The sequence below is a fragment of the Sapajus apella genome, unplaced genomic scaffold, assembly GCF_009761245.1.
Source record: "Sapajus apella isolate SASKATOON/1434 unplaced genomic scaffold, GSC_monkey_1.0 scaffold31, whole genome shotgun sequence".
Lineage (NCBI taxonomy): Eukaryota > Metazoa > Chordata > Mammalia > Primates > Cebidae > Sapajus > Sapajus apella.
Genome location: NW_022436971.1, coordinates 775531 through 792651, shown reverse-complemented (window position 1 = coordinate 792651; position 17121 = coordinate 775531). Strand labels below are relative to the sequence as shown.

General features: G+C 50.1%; 1 protein-coding gene across 2 annotated transcripts in view; it reads left to right on the top strand.

The window, feature by feature from the left end:
- Positions 1-16414, top strand: part of EFR3B (EFR3 homolog B) — a 113630-nt gene extending 97216 nt beyond the window's left edge. For both annotated transcript variants that reach the window (XM_032293953.1, XM_032293954.1), the window contains 8 exons: positions 1586-1717; positions 3069-3136; positions 5148-5275; positions 6391-6482; positions 11590-11638; positions 13809-13915; positions 14790-14839; positions 15314-16414. In XM_032293953.1, the coding sequence (XP_032149844.1) occupies positions 1586-1717; positions 3069-3136; positions 5148-5275; positions 6391-6482; positions 11590-11638; positions 13809-13915; positions 14790-14839; positions 15314-15419 (732 nt within the window). In that variant the 3' untranslated portion in view covers positions 15420-16414. The remainder of the gene's footprint in view (positions 1-1585; positions 1718-3068; positions 3137-5147; positions 5276-6390; positions 6483-11589; positions 11639-13808; positions 13916-14789; positions 14840-15313) is intronic.
- Positions 16415-17121: the final 707 nt, after the last annotated feature.

Below are 17121 nucleotides of genomic sequence, written 5' to 3'. Positions count from 1 at the left end.
TCGTTTTGGAACCCAGGAATATTGCATTCGTGGTTGGCCACTCCTCCCTGAAGACCCCAAATCATGGTCCTGGTTGGGGAACCCCAAAGAATGCTTCATTTATGCCCTTGGCCTATCCTCAAGCTAAAGAAGACCCAGGCAACCAGATCATTCAGAAGTGTCACTTAGCTACTAGTATGTTGATTCTCTCACAGAGCTGAGTGAAACTCCAAGGATTCCTAAGAGGATGCTCGTAAGCCCTGAGTGATCCCAGACAAACTCATTTGTCTAAAGATTCTCTGGTTCCCTTGGCCAGGCACAGTGGCTCACGCTTATAATCCCAGCACTTTAGGAGGCCAAGGTGGGTGGATGGCTTGAGGTCAAGAGTTTGAGAGCAGCCTGGCCAACATAGTGAAATCCCGTCTCTACTAAAAATACAAAAAATTAGCTGGACATAGTGGTGTGCGCCTGTAGTTCCAGCTACCTGGGAGACTGAGGCAGGAGAATCACTTGAACCCTAGAGGCCAAGGTTGCAGTGAGCCAAGATCGTGCCACTGCATGCCAGCCTGGGCAACAGAGCAAGACTCCCTCTAAAAAAAAAAAAAAGATTCTCTGGTTCCCAAAATCTGAGCTGTGCTTCAGAATTGCTTTGAGCACTTGTTTAAAGTGTACATTTCCTGGAAAGATAAGTCACAGTCTCAAAGCCTGGGGGCCTGTCTACCAAGCCTCCTTTGTGATTCGTAGGCAGCCAGTGTGGCACCAGGCAGGACTTGAGACTTTCCTGGTCTTCCTGGTTGCAAGTGTACACCCAAGGCTACTGGGAGTCAGGGTGGGTCCTTTGGACCTCAAAGTCTGGGTCTCCAGGGTGCTGAAGCCAGGCGGGCATCATAGTTCTGAATCGGGCAACCCTGGGAATTCAGTGACAGAGTCTTAGACCACCTGTCTGATGGTGCTAAAATCCTGCAGGGTCAACCTAGATGCTGCAGTTCTTTTTAACTCTAGTTACCCTTAAGAGTGGCCAGGCGCGGTGGCTCAAGCCTGTAATCCTGGCACTTTGGGAGGCCGAGGTGGGTGGATCAGCTGAGGTCAGGAGTTCGAGACCAGCCTGGCCATCATGGTGAAACCCCATCTTAAAAATAAAGAAAATAAAAAGAGTTAGAATTTGGGGTTCCTTTGTGTCCCATTCCCCTGGTAACTCTAACAGCTATTTTAGCTTAACATATGAACCCAGTTTAACCAGCTAATCCAGTCCTCTAGGAATCAGCTATAGTGAAGGAGATAGCACCTAGCAGTGGGATTAATGATGGGGGTGTGGGCAGGAGAGGTCACCACAGCTAGAATTGCAGAGCGGGGAGTTGAGGTCGTTGCCTCTATAGTCTGTGAGTACTTAAGAGCCTCACAGCTCATGGATTGTTCTAGGGACCCTTCCCTTCCTTTAATGAAGGCAACTTTTTCCCCCAGGAAGTTATGGGTCAAATGCTGAGAAAGACTTCGTCTAGGAAAGAAAGCATTTCTAAAGAAGATTGGGAAGGCGCTGGGTGGAGGGTTGGCACCCAGTGTAGTTTGTCAGTGAAAAACTCCGGAGGCCATGTCTGTGTTGCTGCAGGACGTAGCCCAGGTCAATGAGGAGAACTTGCCCGTCTACAACCGCTGTGCCCTCTACGCTCTGGGCGCAGCCTACCTGAACCTCATCAGCCAGCTCACAACAGTGCCTGCCTTCTGCCAGCACATCCATGAGGTTGGTGTCCTCGTGACTTGAATAGCTTGAACTCAGGGGGCCCTCAACTTGGGGTTCCTGGGAACAGCTTTTGCTTAACTGTGTTAGTTCTGTACCTAGTCTTACACAGTGAAGACACGGTTGAAGTAAGAACCGCTCATGGTGAGAAGTTAGTTACTTATAGCATCTTTCCTTCCTGTATGACTTGGCAGAGCACGGTGGAGTTAGGCACAGGGGTTGGGGGGCTCTCCTATACCTGTTTCTAACCTACTGTCTGCCCCCTCCACTTCCTGCCCCTCTGTCTTCCCCTACTCACGGGAACACATCGGCACACATACCTCAGATCATGCAGACTAAAGCTATGAAATACCACAAAAGTGGCCTGAGTAGATGGTGAGCGAACGTCCATTCATGGCCACGCAGATGAAATGAACAGATATGAAAATTTCTTCCCATAGGCCTCATCTATCTCCTTCTCTTTTCCTTTGCTGAACAAATTGTAAATACTTTAAAACAAATATTTTAAAACAAATCCCAGCTACCCTGTCCTTTCATGCAGTGTATCAGTCTGCACATCTGAAACAGCATGAGCGCCTCCCTACGTGATTGCCATGCTCTTAACACAGCTTATTAAGTCATCACCAATTCCTTGGTGTTATCTGACACCCATTCTATAGTCAGATGTGTTCTCAGTTGTTGCATAAAGATCTTTCAAAACACACTGAAGTGTTTAGAGATCGAATGATACCAACATACAGGATTAACTTTAAAATATACTAGCAAGCTGGAGGCAGTGGCTCATGCCTGTAATCCCAGCACTTTGGAAGGCCAAGGCAGGTGAATCATTTGAGGTCAGGAGTTCAAGACCAGCCTAGGCAACCTCTAATAAAAATATAAAAATTAGCCAGGCATGGTGGTGCATGCCTGTAATTCCAGCTACTCAGGAAGCCGAGGCAGGAGAATCGCTTGAACCTGGGAGGTGGAGGCTGCAGTGAGCGGAGACTGTGCCACTGCCCTCCAGCCTAGACGACAGAGCAAGACTGTGTCTCAAAAACAAAAAAAGCATAGGAATGAGACACCAGAGCCAGAAGCTGCAGTCTCTTAAGAGCTAAGTTCCCTCCATATGGAGGAGACCTAGTGCACATGTGTCATTGATGGCCATGGGCTGAGCAGGCCTCCTAGGCCTCTCCAGCTGCTCTGAGGGTATTTGTTGATGGGAGTTTCCACTGGAGAAGCTCAGTTTCAGACACTGTGCTGAGGAGGCTGTGGGAGGGAGGAAGTGCCGAGCCTGGCATGGGGGTTCTTTCATTGCCTGTGAGCTCCCTCTCCCTGCTGAACCAGCTCTTATCATCTGATTCCTCCCAACCACCAGGTGATAGAGACCAGGAAGAAACAAGCTCCATATATGCTCCCCGAGGATGTGTTTGTGGAGAGGCCCAGGTGAGGAGAGGACTGGGGGCCTGGTCAGGGATCCCCAGGGCAGCTGAGTAAGTAGGTGGGTGGCCTGAGGCCAGGAGGGGTCAATGCCAGGAGGCTCGGCCTTCTGCAGACTCAAGGGCAGAAGGTGGGCTCTGCCTGGGGTCCGGAAGTCCTGGGTAAAGCTAAACCCCATCCCATTACTGCAGCCCATGCCTCGAGCGTGCAATGCTGAGCCGTGTTCGCAGGTGAAGCACAGCCTCTGGGGGCTTTGGCCAAGCCCATGGCAAATGCATCCTGAAGGAGTCATTCCTGACAAGACGTCACTGTCAATCCAAGTGATGTTTTCGGTCCATCGTGGGTGCTATGGGCCAATGTCACTTCAACATCAGAGGAACTCAAGGGAACGATATTTTGCAAAACCAAAATTTCTCACAGTAGTGGATGGCTTTATAAATCATGGCCCATCCATACAACAGACAAGTGTGCCAATGTTTTGGAAGAATATTTAATGTAAAATACCCACTACATAATAGGTCAATAAAATAGATCACAGAACAGCGGGTGGGGACGGGGATATCTATCTGTATATGTAAAAATATGTGGCTAAGCTGGGTGTGGTGGCTCACACCTGCAGGTCCAGTGACTCAGAAGACAGAGCAGGAGGCTCTCTCCAGCCCATGGGTTCCAGACAACCATGTGCAGCAAAGCAAGAACCCATGTCTACAAAAAAGTTTTTTAAAATTTGCCTGGGCTGAGTGCGGTGGCTCATGCCTGTAATCCCAGCACTTTGGGAGGCAGAGGTGGGTGGATCACTTGAGGTCAGGAGTTCAAGACCATCCTGGCCAACATAGGGAAACCCCATCTCTACTAAAAATACAAAAATTAGCCAGGTGCGGTGGTGCGCACCTGAAGTCCCAGCTACGCTACTCGGGAGGCTGAGGCAGGAGAATCTGCTTGAACCCAGAAGGCAAAACTTGCTGTATGCTGAGGTCGTGCCACTGCACGCCAGCCTGGGTGACAGAGGAAGACTCTGTCTCAAAAAAAAAAAAAAAGAAAAAGAAAAATTAGGCTGGGCACAGTGGCTCATGTCTGAAATCCCAGCACTTTGGGAGGTTCAGGCAGGTGGATCACTTGAGATCAGGAGTTGGAGACCAGCCTGGCCAACACAGCAAAACTCTGTCTCTACTCAAAATACAAAAATTAGCCAGGTATGGTGGCACGTGCCTGTAATCCCAGCTACTTGGGAGGCTGAGGCAGGAGAATCCCTTGAACCTGGGAGGTGGAAGTTGCAGTGAGCTGAGATCGTGCCACTGCACTCCAGCCTGGACGACAGGGAGAGACTCAGTCTAAAAAATAACAATTAAATAAATAAAAGCTGGGTGTGGTGGAGCATGCCTGTTGGGAGGGTGAACAGGAAGATCACTTGAGCCCAGCAGGCCAAGGCTGTAATGTGCTATGATGGTGCCTGTGAACAGCCACTGCACTCCAGCCTGGGCAATGCAGTGAGACCCTGTCTCTAAAAAAAACAGTAACTGAAGGATGCAGTTGTTGTGCATAAGAATACATTATAACATGTGAATAGTGGTTATCTCTGGAAATGGGACCAGGGGTGACTCTTCCTTTTACTTCTCTGTCATCTTCCATAGTGAAGATGTTACTTTTGTAATGAGAAAAGTTGGCTAGGCATGGTGGCTCATGCCTGTCATCCCAGCACTTGGGAAGCTGAGGTGGGTGGATCACCTGAGGTCAGGAGTTCGAGACCAGCCTGGCCAATATGATGAAACCCCATCTCTATTAAAAATACAAAAAATTAGCCAGGCGTGGTGGTGGGTTCCTGTAATCCCAGCTACTCAAGAGCCTGAGGCTCGAGAATCACTTAAATCCAGGAGGCGGAGGTTGCAGTAAGCTGTTTGCACTACTGCAATCTAGCCTGGACGACAAAAGCAAAACTCTGTCTCAGAAAAAAAAGTTATTCAGAAGTCATTCTAGATATCATGATTCTAATGTGCTTCCTCCCTCCTTTGTCTTCCAGGCTGTCTCAGAATCTTGATGGGGTAGTGATTGAGCTCCTCTTCCGCCAGAGCAAGATCAGTGAAGTCTTGGGAGGCAGTGGCTACAATTCAGACCGGCTCTGCCTGCCCTACATCCCTCAGCTGACAGGTATGAGCTCTGTGCAGGGACACCCGAGCCTGCCTCTCTGTTTCCTTGGCCAGTTAAGGGCCTGAGTATAAGGGACTTGTGGCCCTTTGATTGCCTGTACGGCACCTTGGATGTCACGAAAGCTGAAAGACACAGTGGGAGTTTATGGTGAGGCCCTCTTGATTGCCCCACCTATTCTCAGGGCAGGGTCCTTGGAAGTACCTGGCCCATGAGATGGCCTGGCCTGAGGATGGGAGAGGCTCCATTGTGCTGAAAAAAGCATACATGGCTACAGAACCAGAGACCCAGTTCAAGACCTTTGTGCAACTTACTGCCTGAAAGATCTTAGAAAAGTCCTTTGCATCATGAATTTCAGTTTCCTTGACTGTAAAACAGGGATATTAACAAGAGCTGCTGGCCAGGTGTGGTGGCTCATGCCTGTAATCCCAGCACTTTGGGAGGCCGAGACGGATAGATTGCCTGAGCTCAAAGGTTCAAGACCAACCTGGGCAACACGGTGAAACCCCATCTCTACTAAAAATACAAAAAATTAGCTGGGTGTGGTTGTAGGCACCTGTAGTCCCAGCTACTCAAGAGGCTGAAGCAAGAAAATTGCTTGAACTCAGGAAGTGGAGGTTGCAGTAAGCCAAGATTGCACCATTGCACTCCAGCCTGGGCGAGAGAGTGAGACTCCATCTCAAAAAACAAAAGCAAAAAGCAAAACAAAAAAAAACAATAGCTGCCTTAGAAGGTTGGCGTGAGAGGTAGATGAGATAGGTACCTGTATTAATGCAAATGCACTTAGTAAATACTGATGGACGACAGCTACTGGTGCTATTAGCAGATGATGTTTACATGTAAGGTGCGATGTATTCTGGTCATAAGAACCTTCTTTGTGTTCTCATTGATGATTTCAACATATTAGCCCCAAAGAGCAAAACTGACCACTCTAAGATGGACGGAGAAGGCCCACAGCAATCAGAAGCTTCTGTAAACTACAGGTGTAGCCTGAGCGTGCACTGAGCCTGAGGACTATGGGCCAAGCAGAGGCAGAGGGGTTGGGAGGTGGGGCTAGCAGCTCAGTCCTGGACCTCCGAGGACTAGGAACTGCAGCTTCTGGGCTGCTTCTTCCCCAGATGAGGATCGCTTATCCAAGAGGAGAAGCATTGGAGAGACCATCTCCCTGCAAGTGGAGGTAGAATCGAGGAACAGCCCAGAGAAGGAGGAGGTGAGTGACCTTGCCACCCTCCTGAGGCAGCCCCACCTCCTGCAGATGGGACGCTGGACCCCAGGGTCCCCTGCCCACATGGTGTGCTTAGGCTGCATGGAAAGTAAGCTTCTCGAGTCATTCCACACTCGTCCTGATTCTCCCCATATATGTGTCGCAGATACTTCCATTTGGAAAAATTGTTAGGGGCCTCCCTGCTCCCATGAGGATATCATAAAAATCACTCTTGAAAGGCCTGGGTGGGTATGGTGGCTCATGCCTCTGATCCTAACATTTTGGAGGCTGAGGCAGGAGGACTGCTTGAGCCCAGGAGTTTGAGATGATCTGGGGCAACATAAGGAGACCCCATCTCTACAAAAATAATTTGTACGTGACATGCACCTGTGGTCCCAGCTACTCAGGATGCTGAGGTGAGAGAAACACCTGAGCCTGGGAGGTCGAGGCTGCAGTAAGCCATGATGGCACCACTGCACTACAGCCTAGGTGACAGAGTGAGACCTTGTCTCAAAAAATTCAAAAGAAAGGCATATTGGTCGTCATTCCCCACTCACATGCGGACAGATGTGCTCTGGGTTGGAAACTGGAGTGATAAGGATGAGAACAGCTTTCATAGTGTTGCTTCCACATGTATCAATAAAGATTCTTTTTTTTTTTTAATTTAGACTGTTTTTTAAAACAATTTTAGTCTACAGAAAAATTGAGTGGAAGGTACAGAGACTGCCCTATACCCTCACACATGCACAGCCTCCCTCACTGTCCACATCCCCCATCAGAGTGGTTTCTTACAATTGAACCTGCCCGAACACAGCGTTATCATCTGATGTCCATCGTTTACATTGGGGTTCGCTCTCAGCATTGTACCTTCTGCCTCCCCCACTAGAGTGCCACACAGAGTCACTTCTTGCCCTAAAAACCACCTGTGCTCCACCTGCACATCCCCTAACCCACAGCCAAGAATTTTTTTTTTTAAGAGAAAGCTGCTGCAGTGCCTTAAAGACCTCTCGTCCTTCTCTCCTCCCTTGAGGACTGTAAATATCCAATATCTGTTCAAAATAACATGTGCTGTCTCCCCTGCCATTATCTCATTTCTTCTAACTTAGCTAATGAAGCAGATACACCCGTGAGTAGGGAAGAATAAAGAATCATAGTGGAGATACAAACCCAATTCTCCCAAACGGGAAAGGAACAGAGGGGAGGGCAGAGAGGAGGAGGAAGGAGGCCTGAGGGAACCGAAGCCACAGATGCAGTACACCTTTTTCTTATTTTTATTTTTGAGACAGAGTCTTGTTCTGTCACCTGGGCTGGAGTGCAGTGGTTCAGTCTCGGCTCACTACAACCTCTGCCTCCTCAAGTGATCCTCTCACCTTAGCCTCCCAAATAGCTGGGACTATAGGCACACACCACCATGCCCAGCTAATTTTTGCATTTTTTGTAGACATGGGGTTTTGCCATGTTGCCCAGGCTGGTCTCAAACCCCTGGGCTCAAGGGATCTGCCCACGTTGGCCTCCCAAAGTGCTGGGATTACAGGTGTGAGCCACCATGCCAAGCCCTTTTATTTTTTTTTTTAATTAAATGCTGACTGTCCCAGTTCACAAGAAGTACGGAGGACACACATTTGTGTGAGATGGGACAGAAAGACTTATGTGGTCGTCAGGTATGGACAGGCTGGCATTCCCGAGCTTCTGTGCCCATTAGGGCTAACATAGACATGGAGGACAGCTTTGACATCAAGCCTTTCCTCAGATGCAATCAGAGGTAGGAAAAGTCTCTAGGGGTGAGGAACAAGCCTGCCCCTAACTGTGCTCTTGACCACTTCATTTATTGGGTAGATCTCCAGCCCAGGGCCCTCAAAGCTTATCCAGAACTTTCCCACAGAAGGAAGCTCTGACTTGGGCTAATTGGACAAGTAAAATCAGGTTGAACAAGGCGTCCTCCATGGCCCTTCCAGCTCCAAAGACTGGGAACCTCCAATGTGTTAGGGGTCGAGGTGAGTTGGTGGCTCTCTCTGCCCATAGTGGTGATTCTCCCTTCCCAAGAGGTAAGAGATCCTTGGGAATTGAGGAGTCAAGTGATGCAGGAGGAGGCGAAATGCTTACGCCACTACAGAGCACCTCCTCACTAGTGGCCTCTTGGGCCACCAGTATCAGCTCCTTCCTCCCTTCAAGAGTCAGCTTAGGCCAGGCATGGTGGCTCACACCTGTAATCCCAGCACCTTGGGAGGCCAAGGCATGCAGATGATGAGGTCAGGAGTTTGAGACCAGCCTGACCAACATGGTGAAACTCTGTCTCTACTAAAAATACAAAACAGCCTGGTGTGGTAGCAGGCACCTGTAATCCCAGCTAGTCAAGAGACTGAGGCAGGAGAATCACTTGAACCCAGGAGGCAGAGGCTTCGGTGAACCAAGATTGCGCCACTGCACTCCAGGCTGGGTGACAGAGTGAGGCTTCATCTCAGAAAAAAAAAGGAGACAGCTTAGCCCAGAATTGGCTTGGTGGCAAAGCAGGGGTACAGGGGCCTTCATCCTGTGCCCATCTGCCATGCCACAGTTCTCTTCCCCCTCAGCCATCGTGTGCCAGCCCAGAGTCCCACAGTGGTTCCTATGGCCTTACTGCCAGGCTCGCTGCAGTGGTGAATAAATGCTGGTTTGGTCACATCTCCATCCTGGTGCCTGGCATTCCCAGCCATTCATAGTCTGGGCTCTACCATTTCATTTTCTGCCACCTGTATCTGCTTTCCCACTCTGGTGGAGCTGCTGTCAGTCTCTCCTTTGCTGTGCTCAGCCATCTCCAGGCCTTTGCTAGTGCAGAATGCCACGTCTGAACCACCTTCGCCTCCACACAGGAGCAGCTGAGCACCTGTGAACTGATGACTTCCCAGCGCCCAGCCCCCGTTCAGTTTCCTCCATAAACTCCTCTCTCCCTGCTCTTGCCCAGTGAGCATCCTTGCTCTCTTGCCCAGAGAGCGGCCTTTTCTTTGACTGTTGCCACCACACAGTTCCCCAGCACCCAGCAGCACGTTGCTCGGTGCTGACAGTGGAGGAATGGATGGGTGTACAGAGGATAAGTCCTCAGAGGGAGTTAAGGCCCAGCACAGCTCTCTCTTTCGTATAACTCCTATGCTAACAAATTGTGCAGTTTCTATGGACTCACCTGGAGTTCTGCATGTAGTTGGTGCTCACTTAATGTTTGTTGAATGACTTTATCTCATATCTATACTTCTGTCCTCTCCTACTCAAACAAAAATGCCAAACAAATCAAATATTGCACAACTCCGTGAATTTTCATCAAGTATATATGCCCGTGCAGTCACGCCCGGATGAAAGAGTGGGCCCTGCCTCTGTGCCTCCTCCCCTAAGGGAGCCCCAAGCCTGAGTTGCGTTACTTCTTGAACTTTTCATCAGTGAAATCATCCTCTTCTGTGTCTGCTGCTTTTGCTTAAGATTACATTTAAACGATAGAGTGTGAGACTGGCGCAGTGGCTCACGCCTGTAATCTCAGCACTTTGGGAGACCCAGGCGGGCGGATCACTTGAGGTCAGGAGTTTGAGACCATCTGATCAACATGGTGAAACCCTGTCTCTGCTAAAAATACAAAAAATTAGCCAGGTGTGGTGATGGCCACCTGTAATCCCAGCTATTGGGGAGGCTGAGGCAGGAGAATCACTTGAAACCAACTGGGAGGTGGAGGTTGCAGTGAGCCAAGATTGTGCCATTGCACTCCAGCCTGGGCAACCAGAGTGAAACTCCATCTCAAAAAAAAAAAAAAAAGATAGAGCATGAGTAACTCATAGGTCTAATAGCTCATTGTCTAGTAAGTAATTTCTGGAATTTAGTCCAAATTCCTTTACTATTTTCAGCATCTATGGAGTTCCCTTCTTTGAGTTTTATTATTTTTCACCTCCTTTTATAGGCTCTGCAGAGGACTGAGCGGGGCAACTCCTTGGAACCTCAGTAGTCAAGGGAGCCCTGTCACTTCTTTTATTTATTTATTTATTTTTGAGATGACGTCTCTCTCTGTCGCCCAGGCTGGAGTGCCATGGCATGGCATGATCTCAGCTCACTGCAATCTCTAGCTTCCGGTTTCAAGCAATTTTCTTGCCTCAGAGTCCCCAAGTAGCTGGGATTACAATTGTGTGCCACCATGCCTGGCCAATTTTCATATTTTTAGTAGAGAAAGGGTTTCACTATATTGGCCAGCCTGGTCTCGAACTCCTGACCTCATGATCTGCCTACCTTGGCCTCTCAAAAGTGCTGGGCTTATAAGCATGAGCCACTGCACCAGGCCTGTCACTTCTAACCCTCCATTTCTTATCTTTACTAAATGCTCAAGTCGCCTTGGTTGGTGATTTAATACTTTTAAGATTTCAGAACTGATAAACAGTTCTTGAAATTTACATTTAAGATTCTGTTTGTCACCTCTCTCCTCTGGCTTCCAATATTTTCCGATGTGTTTTCTGAAGATGTTTTAAAATTGCAGTACTGGCCTGGCACAGTGGCTCGCGCCTGTAATCCCAGCACTTTGGGAGGCCAAGGTAGGCAGATCACGAGGTCAGGAGTTTGAGACTAGGCTGGCCAACATAGTGAAACCCTATATCTACTAAAAATATAAAAATTAGCCAGGCATGGTAGCATGTACCTGTAATCCCAGCTACTTAGGAGGCTGAGGCAAGAGAATCACTTGAACCCAGGAGGTGGAGCTACAGTGAGCCGAGATCACGCCACTGCAGTCCAGCCTGAGCAACAGAGCGAGACTCCATCTCAAAGAAAACCAAAAAAATAAAATAAAATTGCAGTATTTTCCTCCCATAGTGCTTGATGGGACAGTCCTGAGGAGGGGGCAGAGAACAGTGTATTCTTTTACATGAGACTCAGGACTCTGTTCTGAGTCTGAATCTGGTGAGGAATGAGCTTCCCCGCTGTATTTCTCTGTCCTCTGTGCTGCTCAGAGAGCTTCCGAGACCCTGATGGGGCTGGGGGTGTCCTGAGGGACTTCCTGCCCACTGGGACTTTGTTCTAAGAAGCAAGGGGCTGCCAGAGAGCAGGGGGTGTCAGGGCTGCCTCCTTCCCCCACTCACTGCCTTTCTGGGCATCTCTGTCCCTTCTTCAGCGAGTGCCTGCCGAGGAGATCACCTATGAGACGCTGAAGAAAGCCATTGGTAAGTTGGGGCCGAGGGACTCTGCTTAGAGGGCAGAATGGGGTGGGGTCGTTGGGCCTGCTCCTGCAGAAGCAGCTGGATCCACCACCCTCCGCGGTGGGATACAGCACCCGAGTGAGGGGAGAGGCTGGTGGCTTTCGACAAACTCATCACAGCCACCAAAGCTGTCACTGAAAGTCTCTGCTCTCCTGATGGGGTCGGTAGTGTGGCCCACAGTGGGCAAACCTTTTGTTACTAAGGACAGAGGCCTTTAAAAGTAACCGGTTGACAGCTGTAGGTAGAAAGCAATTTGGAGTAAATTGTTTCTTTTTTTGGTGAAGTGTGATACAAAAGAACAAGCTGGCCAATGGAAGATATTAAGAATGAATCATATGAATGTCTGTTTACTAAGGGAAGTAAATTTTGAAATGCATTGTTCCCCGCTACCTGGATCATTGGACAACAACGTATTTTTCTAACTGCTGACAAATTATGCCTATAAATGCCAAACTTTAAAATTTTTGTCATCATTAATGGTAGTCTCTCTGAATATACACATTTCTTTCCTATAAATTTTTTCTTTTTTCTTTGAGATGGAATCTTGCTCTGTCACCCAGGCTGGAATGCAGTGGCACAATCTTGGCTCACTGAAACCTCTGCCTCCTGGGTTCAAGCGATTCTCCTGCCTCAGCCTCCTGAGTAACTGGGATTACAGGCACCTACAACCACACCTGGCTAATTTTTCTATTTTTAGTAGAGACAGGATTTCACCATATAGGCCAGGCTGGTCTCGAACTCCTGACCTCAGGCAATCCGCCTGCTTCAGCTTCCTGAAGTGCTGGGATTACAGGCATAACCCACTGCACCCAGCCATTTCTTACCTTCTTAAACTGAGTATGGGCCCAGCATGGTGGCTCACACCTGTAATCCCAGCACTTTGAGAAGCCAAGGCAGTAGGGTCACTTGAGTCCAGAAGTTTGACACCAGTCTGGGCAACATAGTAAGACCCCAGCTCTATTTGAAAAAAAAAAAAAAAAAAAAAAAAAACAACAGTATGATGGGCATATGCGGCACATACCCCTTTTTCTTCTTGGTGCTAACTCATCTTGGACACCAAGCAGTGCATGTGGAATCCTTAAACTGAATGGCCCCGGGCTGCCCTGCCACAGTTGTTCCACATTGGTTTTCATGATCTGTGTGGCTTTGCCATTGTCAATGTCCCTTTTCTTTTTTTGTTTGTTTTTTATGAGACAGAGTCTCACTCTGTCACCCAGGCTAGAGTGCAATGGCGTGATCTCGGCTCACTGCAACCTCCACCTCCCTGGTTCAAGCGATCCTCCTGCCTCAGCCTCCCAAGTAGCTGAGATTACAGGTGCGTGTCACCACACCTGGCTGATTTTTGTATTTTCAGTACAGAAGGGGTTTCACCATGATGGCCAGGCTGGTCTCAAACTCCGGACCTCAGGTGATCTGCCTGCCCCAGCCTCCCAAAGTGCTGGGATTACAGGTGTGAGCCACCACACCCAGCCTCAATGTCCCTTTTCAAAATGCCCACAGAAGACTGGGCATGGTGGCTCAAGCCTGTAATCCCAGCACTTTGGGAGGCCGATGCGGGCGGATCATGAGGTCAAGAGATCGAGACCATCCTGGCCAACATGGTGAAACCCCTTCTCTACTAAAAATGCAAAAATTAGCCGGGCGTGGTGGCGTGCGTCTGTAGTCCCAGCTTCTTGGGAGGCTGAGGCAGGAAAATTGCTTGAACCTGGGAGGCAGAGGTTGCAGTGAGCCAAGATTGTGCCACTGCACTCCAGCCTGGGCAACAGAGTGAGACTCTGTCTCAAAAAAAAAAAAAACCCACAGAGCACTCAAAGGACCAACTGCTCTGGACCTTCAATTTAAAAGTCCTGGTGGGAGAGCAACTACTTGGGGCTGTAAGAGCCCCGCTGAAAGTTCCTCCTACATATTTCTCAAACTCTTACACAAGGAAGAAGGCTGAGCCCTCAGGTAGAATCAGAAAGACGTCCCGCCTTCCAGGGCCAAGTGAGGGCACTACACCTCCATGCCACTGTCCCCTACTCTTCAGAAGAGGGGAGGGTTCAAGCAGTGCTCATGGATGGTGCTCCTCGAAGGAGTCCCTCCCCTTCCCCTCAGTGAGCAGGGCCTGGCACTGACCTGGCTCTCTGCGTCGCAGTGGACAGCGTAGCCGTGGAGGAGCAGGAGCGTGAGCGGCGGCGACAGGTGGTGGAGAAGTTCCAGAAGGCACCCTTTGAGGAGATTGCCGCACACTGTGGGGCACGGGTAAGTGAGGCATGATTTTCCCGGGCCTGCCTGGTTCTAACATCTCATCCCACTTTGAGAGGGATGCCTATTTCATGAGCTAGGAACTGGGGCCCAGTTACTGAACACGTGCAGTCCCACTCTCTGCATTCATTGACCTCATTAGAGCCAGAAGGAATCAGAGATCATCTCTACGCCACCAGTTTTGCAGAGTACTCCTTGTGAGTTAGAAAAGAGCTGGCACAGCCTGGGCACAGTGGCTCACACCTGTAATTCTAGCACTTTGGGAGGCTAAGGTGGACAGGTCACCTGAGGTCAGGATTTCGAGACCAGCTTGGCCAACATAGCGAAACCCCATCTCTACTAAAAATCAAAAAATTAGCCAGGCGTGGTGGTGTGTGCCTGTAATTCCAGCTACTCAGGAAGCTAAGTTGGGAGAATTGCTTGAACCCAGGAGGTGGAGGTTGCAGTGAGCTGAGGTTGTGCCACTGCACTCCAGCCTGGGTGACAGAGCAAGACTCTGTCTCAATGAAAAAATTAAACTAAATTAACTTTTTTAAGAAAGAAAAGAGCTGGCACTGGCATAGTCTCCCAACTCCATGCCCAGCAGCCCCGCTGCCCCATCTTAAGGAGAAGGACCTTCAAGAACTGCCAGCTGATGGCCCCCCTGGCGATTCTGAGCCTCTGTCCTGTCCCCAGCCAGCCTTCAGTAGGTGGCTTTCCCAGACCTGAATCCGTAGTCAGGGTCCAGTGGAGGAGTGCTGGAGTGTGTTCACCTCCGCCTGCCTTCCTAAGGCTGTGGCCACCCTGCACCTCCAGCGCATACTCGGGACATCTAAGCCAGCCGGCAGAGGTTCTGGGTCCCCCCACCTCACTTCCCCCTGTTTGTGTATAGGCATCGCTGCTCCAGAGCAAACTCAATCAGATCTTCGAAATCACCATCCGGTAAGTGGCAACCCTGGGCGGGGGACCCTGACCTCTATGGCCCAGTATTGGGGTTCCTCATCCTAAGTCCTTCTCTCACCCCTGTCTTCCCTCCTCCCCTCCCCCTCCTCCCACCCCACTGCAATCTCTATTTCCTGGGTGGAGTCAGCCACCAACTCCAACCCTCCCTAGACGAGGAAACAGAGAATAGAGAGGGAAGGAACCTGGCTCAATGAGACCTGGAAAGACCCAAGAGTCCTCGTATCCCAGGCTGGCTTGTTCTAAAGCAGCAGCATCACTGTGGAGCCTGCAGAGAGAAGCTTGACTCCAAGCTGTAGATTCTAGTACAACTTGGAAAGCTGGGAACCTGTGGAATGAATGGGTCTCTGGTCCCTGTGCAAAAAGAAACCTAAGTCACCTACTGTTTAGTTGCACAAGGGTGGAACCCTAAAATTTCCTTTTCATGCTTTTCTCCCCACGTGTTCCTGCCCCTAGGCCCCCACCAAGCCCATCAGGAACCATCACTGCAGCCTACGGTCAGCCGCAGAACCACTCCATCCCGGTCTACGAAATGAAGTTTCCCGATCTGTGTGTATACTGAATTCCAAGAGCTGGAGCTCCTCAAGGGGATGGGGTCTGAGGGAGGGGCTCACCTCACGCCCACCCCAACCCCATGGAGATCTGGCTGGGATCTCCAAGAAAACGTCACCTTGGATGGCAGTGCCCCCCGGGCTAAGCCAAGGTGGAGACTCTGGTCCTTCTTGGCCCTCCTACCTCCTCCTCGTCTTCCCCAAGGGAGATCTCACCAATACGTGTCTCACCTTTGCCCTTCATCTTCTCTTTTGTGGCAGCCAGGGGCAGAGAATCGTGGGGTGTCTCCAGAGAGAAGCCGGGGATGGGGGCGGGGAAGCTCCCACTTGGTGTTTTGAGTAAAGGGCTTCCATGGGGGCGCATGTCCTCCCCAGAGGAGGGAGCTGGATGGAGACTTGGTTGGTGAGAGGAAGTGATGGGCCCCTAGGGAAGGAAGCTGAGAGCGGATCGGCTGTCTCCTCTGGAGCCTCCCCCACTCCCAGCCCACGTCCCTGCTGTGTCTCCCATTCTCTTGCTCATCCCCCAGTTGTCTGTTTATGTTTCTTCTATTAATGAATGCTGAGCCCTTATTACAGGAGCTGGGGTGGAGATGCCACGGGGCGGGACAGCAAAGGACAGGAAGCAGGGCTGGCAGAAGGTGAGGCCGTGGCATCAGAGTGTGGTCCCTGCAGCAGCGTCTCACCTCCTTTATTCAGAAGGAGCCTGCGGTGGCCTCCCATGGTCCTGTCTGCTGGACGTTTTTCAGAGTTGAGTTCTCTTTGATGTCTTCTGAGGGTCCCAAGGTGTTCCTGGATCCTCTGGGTTGAGGAAAGGCAGAACAAGCTAATTTCAGAGGGGAATTGCAGGGCGCCCAAGATTTGCCCACATCACCTCCTATGGAAGAGACCCCCAGCCTGACCTGGGTTGTAGGAGAGTCGGGAGGGTGGGATGAGCATTTGGGGGCTCAGGGATATCAGAAGCCAATTTTTTGGATGTTCCATTTGAAGAAGGAAGGATCTAACCAAATATGGGAATGATTTCATCACTCTCTGGACAAAGTCTGAGATATCGGGACCATCTGGCAACACTTGTGACTTGGGAGGGGCCGTGGAGACTCCTTTGGCTTCTGGGTTCTTGTTTTCCTGACGTGCCGTCTGTGTCTCTGTGTAACGAGGGTGTGCAGAGAGGAGCTAATGTGGAGCCAGGCAGAGCCACCCAGGAGACAGTTTGCTGCCCTCTTTGCCAGTTCCCCTTCCGGGCCAACTTCCAGGTGCCTTTGTGCCTCCGGGGTGCCCCTGACAGAGCCTCACCTCGGCCTCCTCCCTGGGCAGTGCCATGTGGTCCAAACTCGCCCTTTCCTTCTCCTTTAGTCACATTTCCCATAACTCTTCCAAGCCGACATAACCTACAGTAAGATGTGAATGTCACATGTTCTCCCCCTGGAGTCTCCTTTCCAGAGGAGGCAGTGTGACTAGATTTCTCCATCCAAAGGAATCCATTTTTTATTTTTATTTTTTTTTTAGAGATGAGGGTCTCACTATGTTGCCCAGGCTGACCTCGAACTACTGAGTTTAAGTGATTCTCCCTCCTCAGCCTCCTGAGTAGCTGGAAATCCCTTTTTAGGATACAATTTCAGGCAGTGTGGCATGGAGTCAGAAGCAGGCTGTTTCTGCTAAGATTGGGGGCAGGCTTCTCGGGGTGTGCCACCAAAGCGTGGCACACACGGATGTACA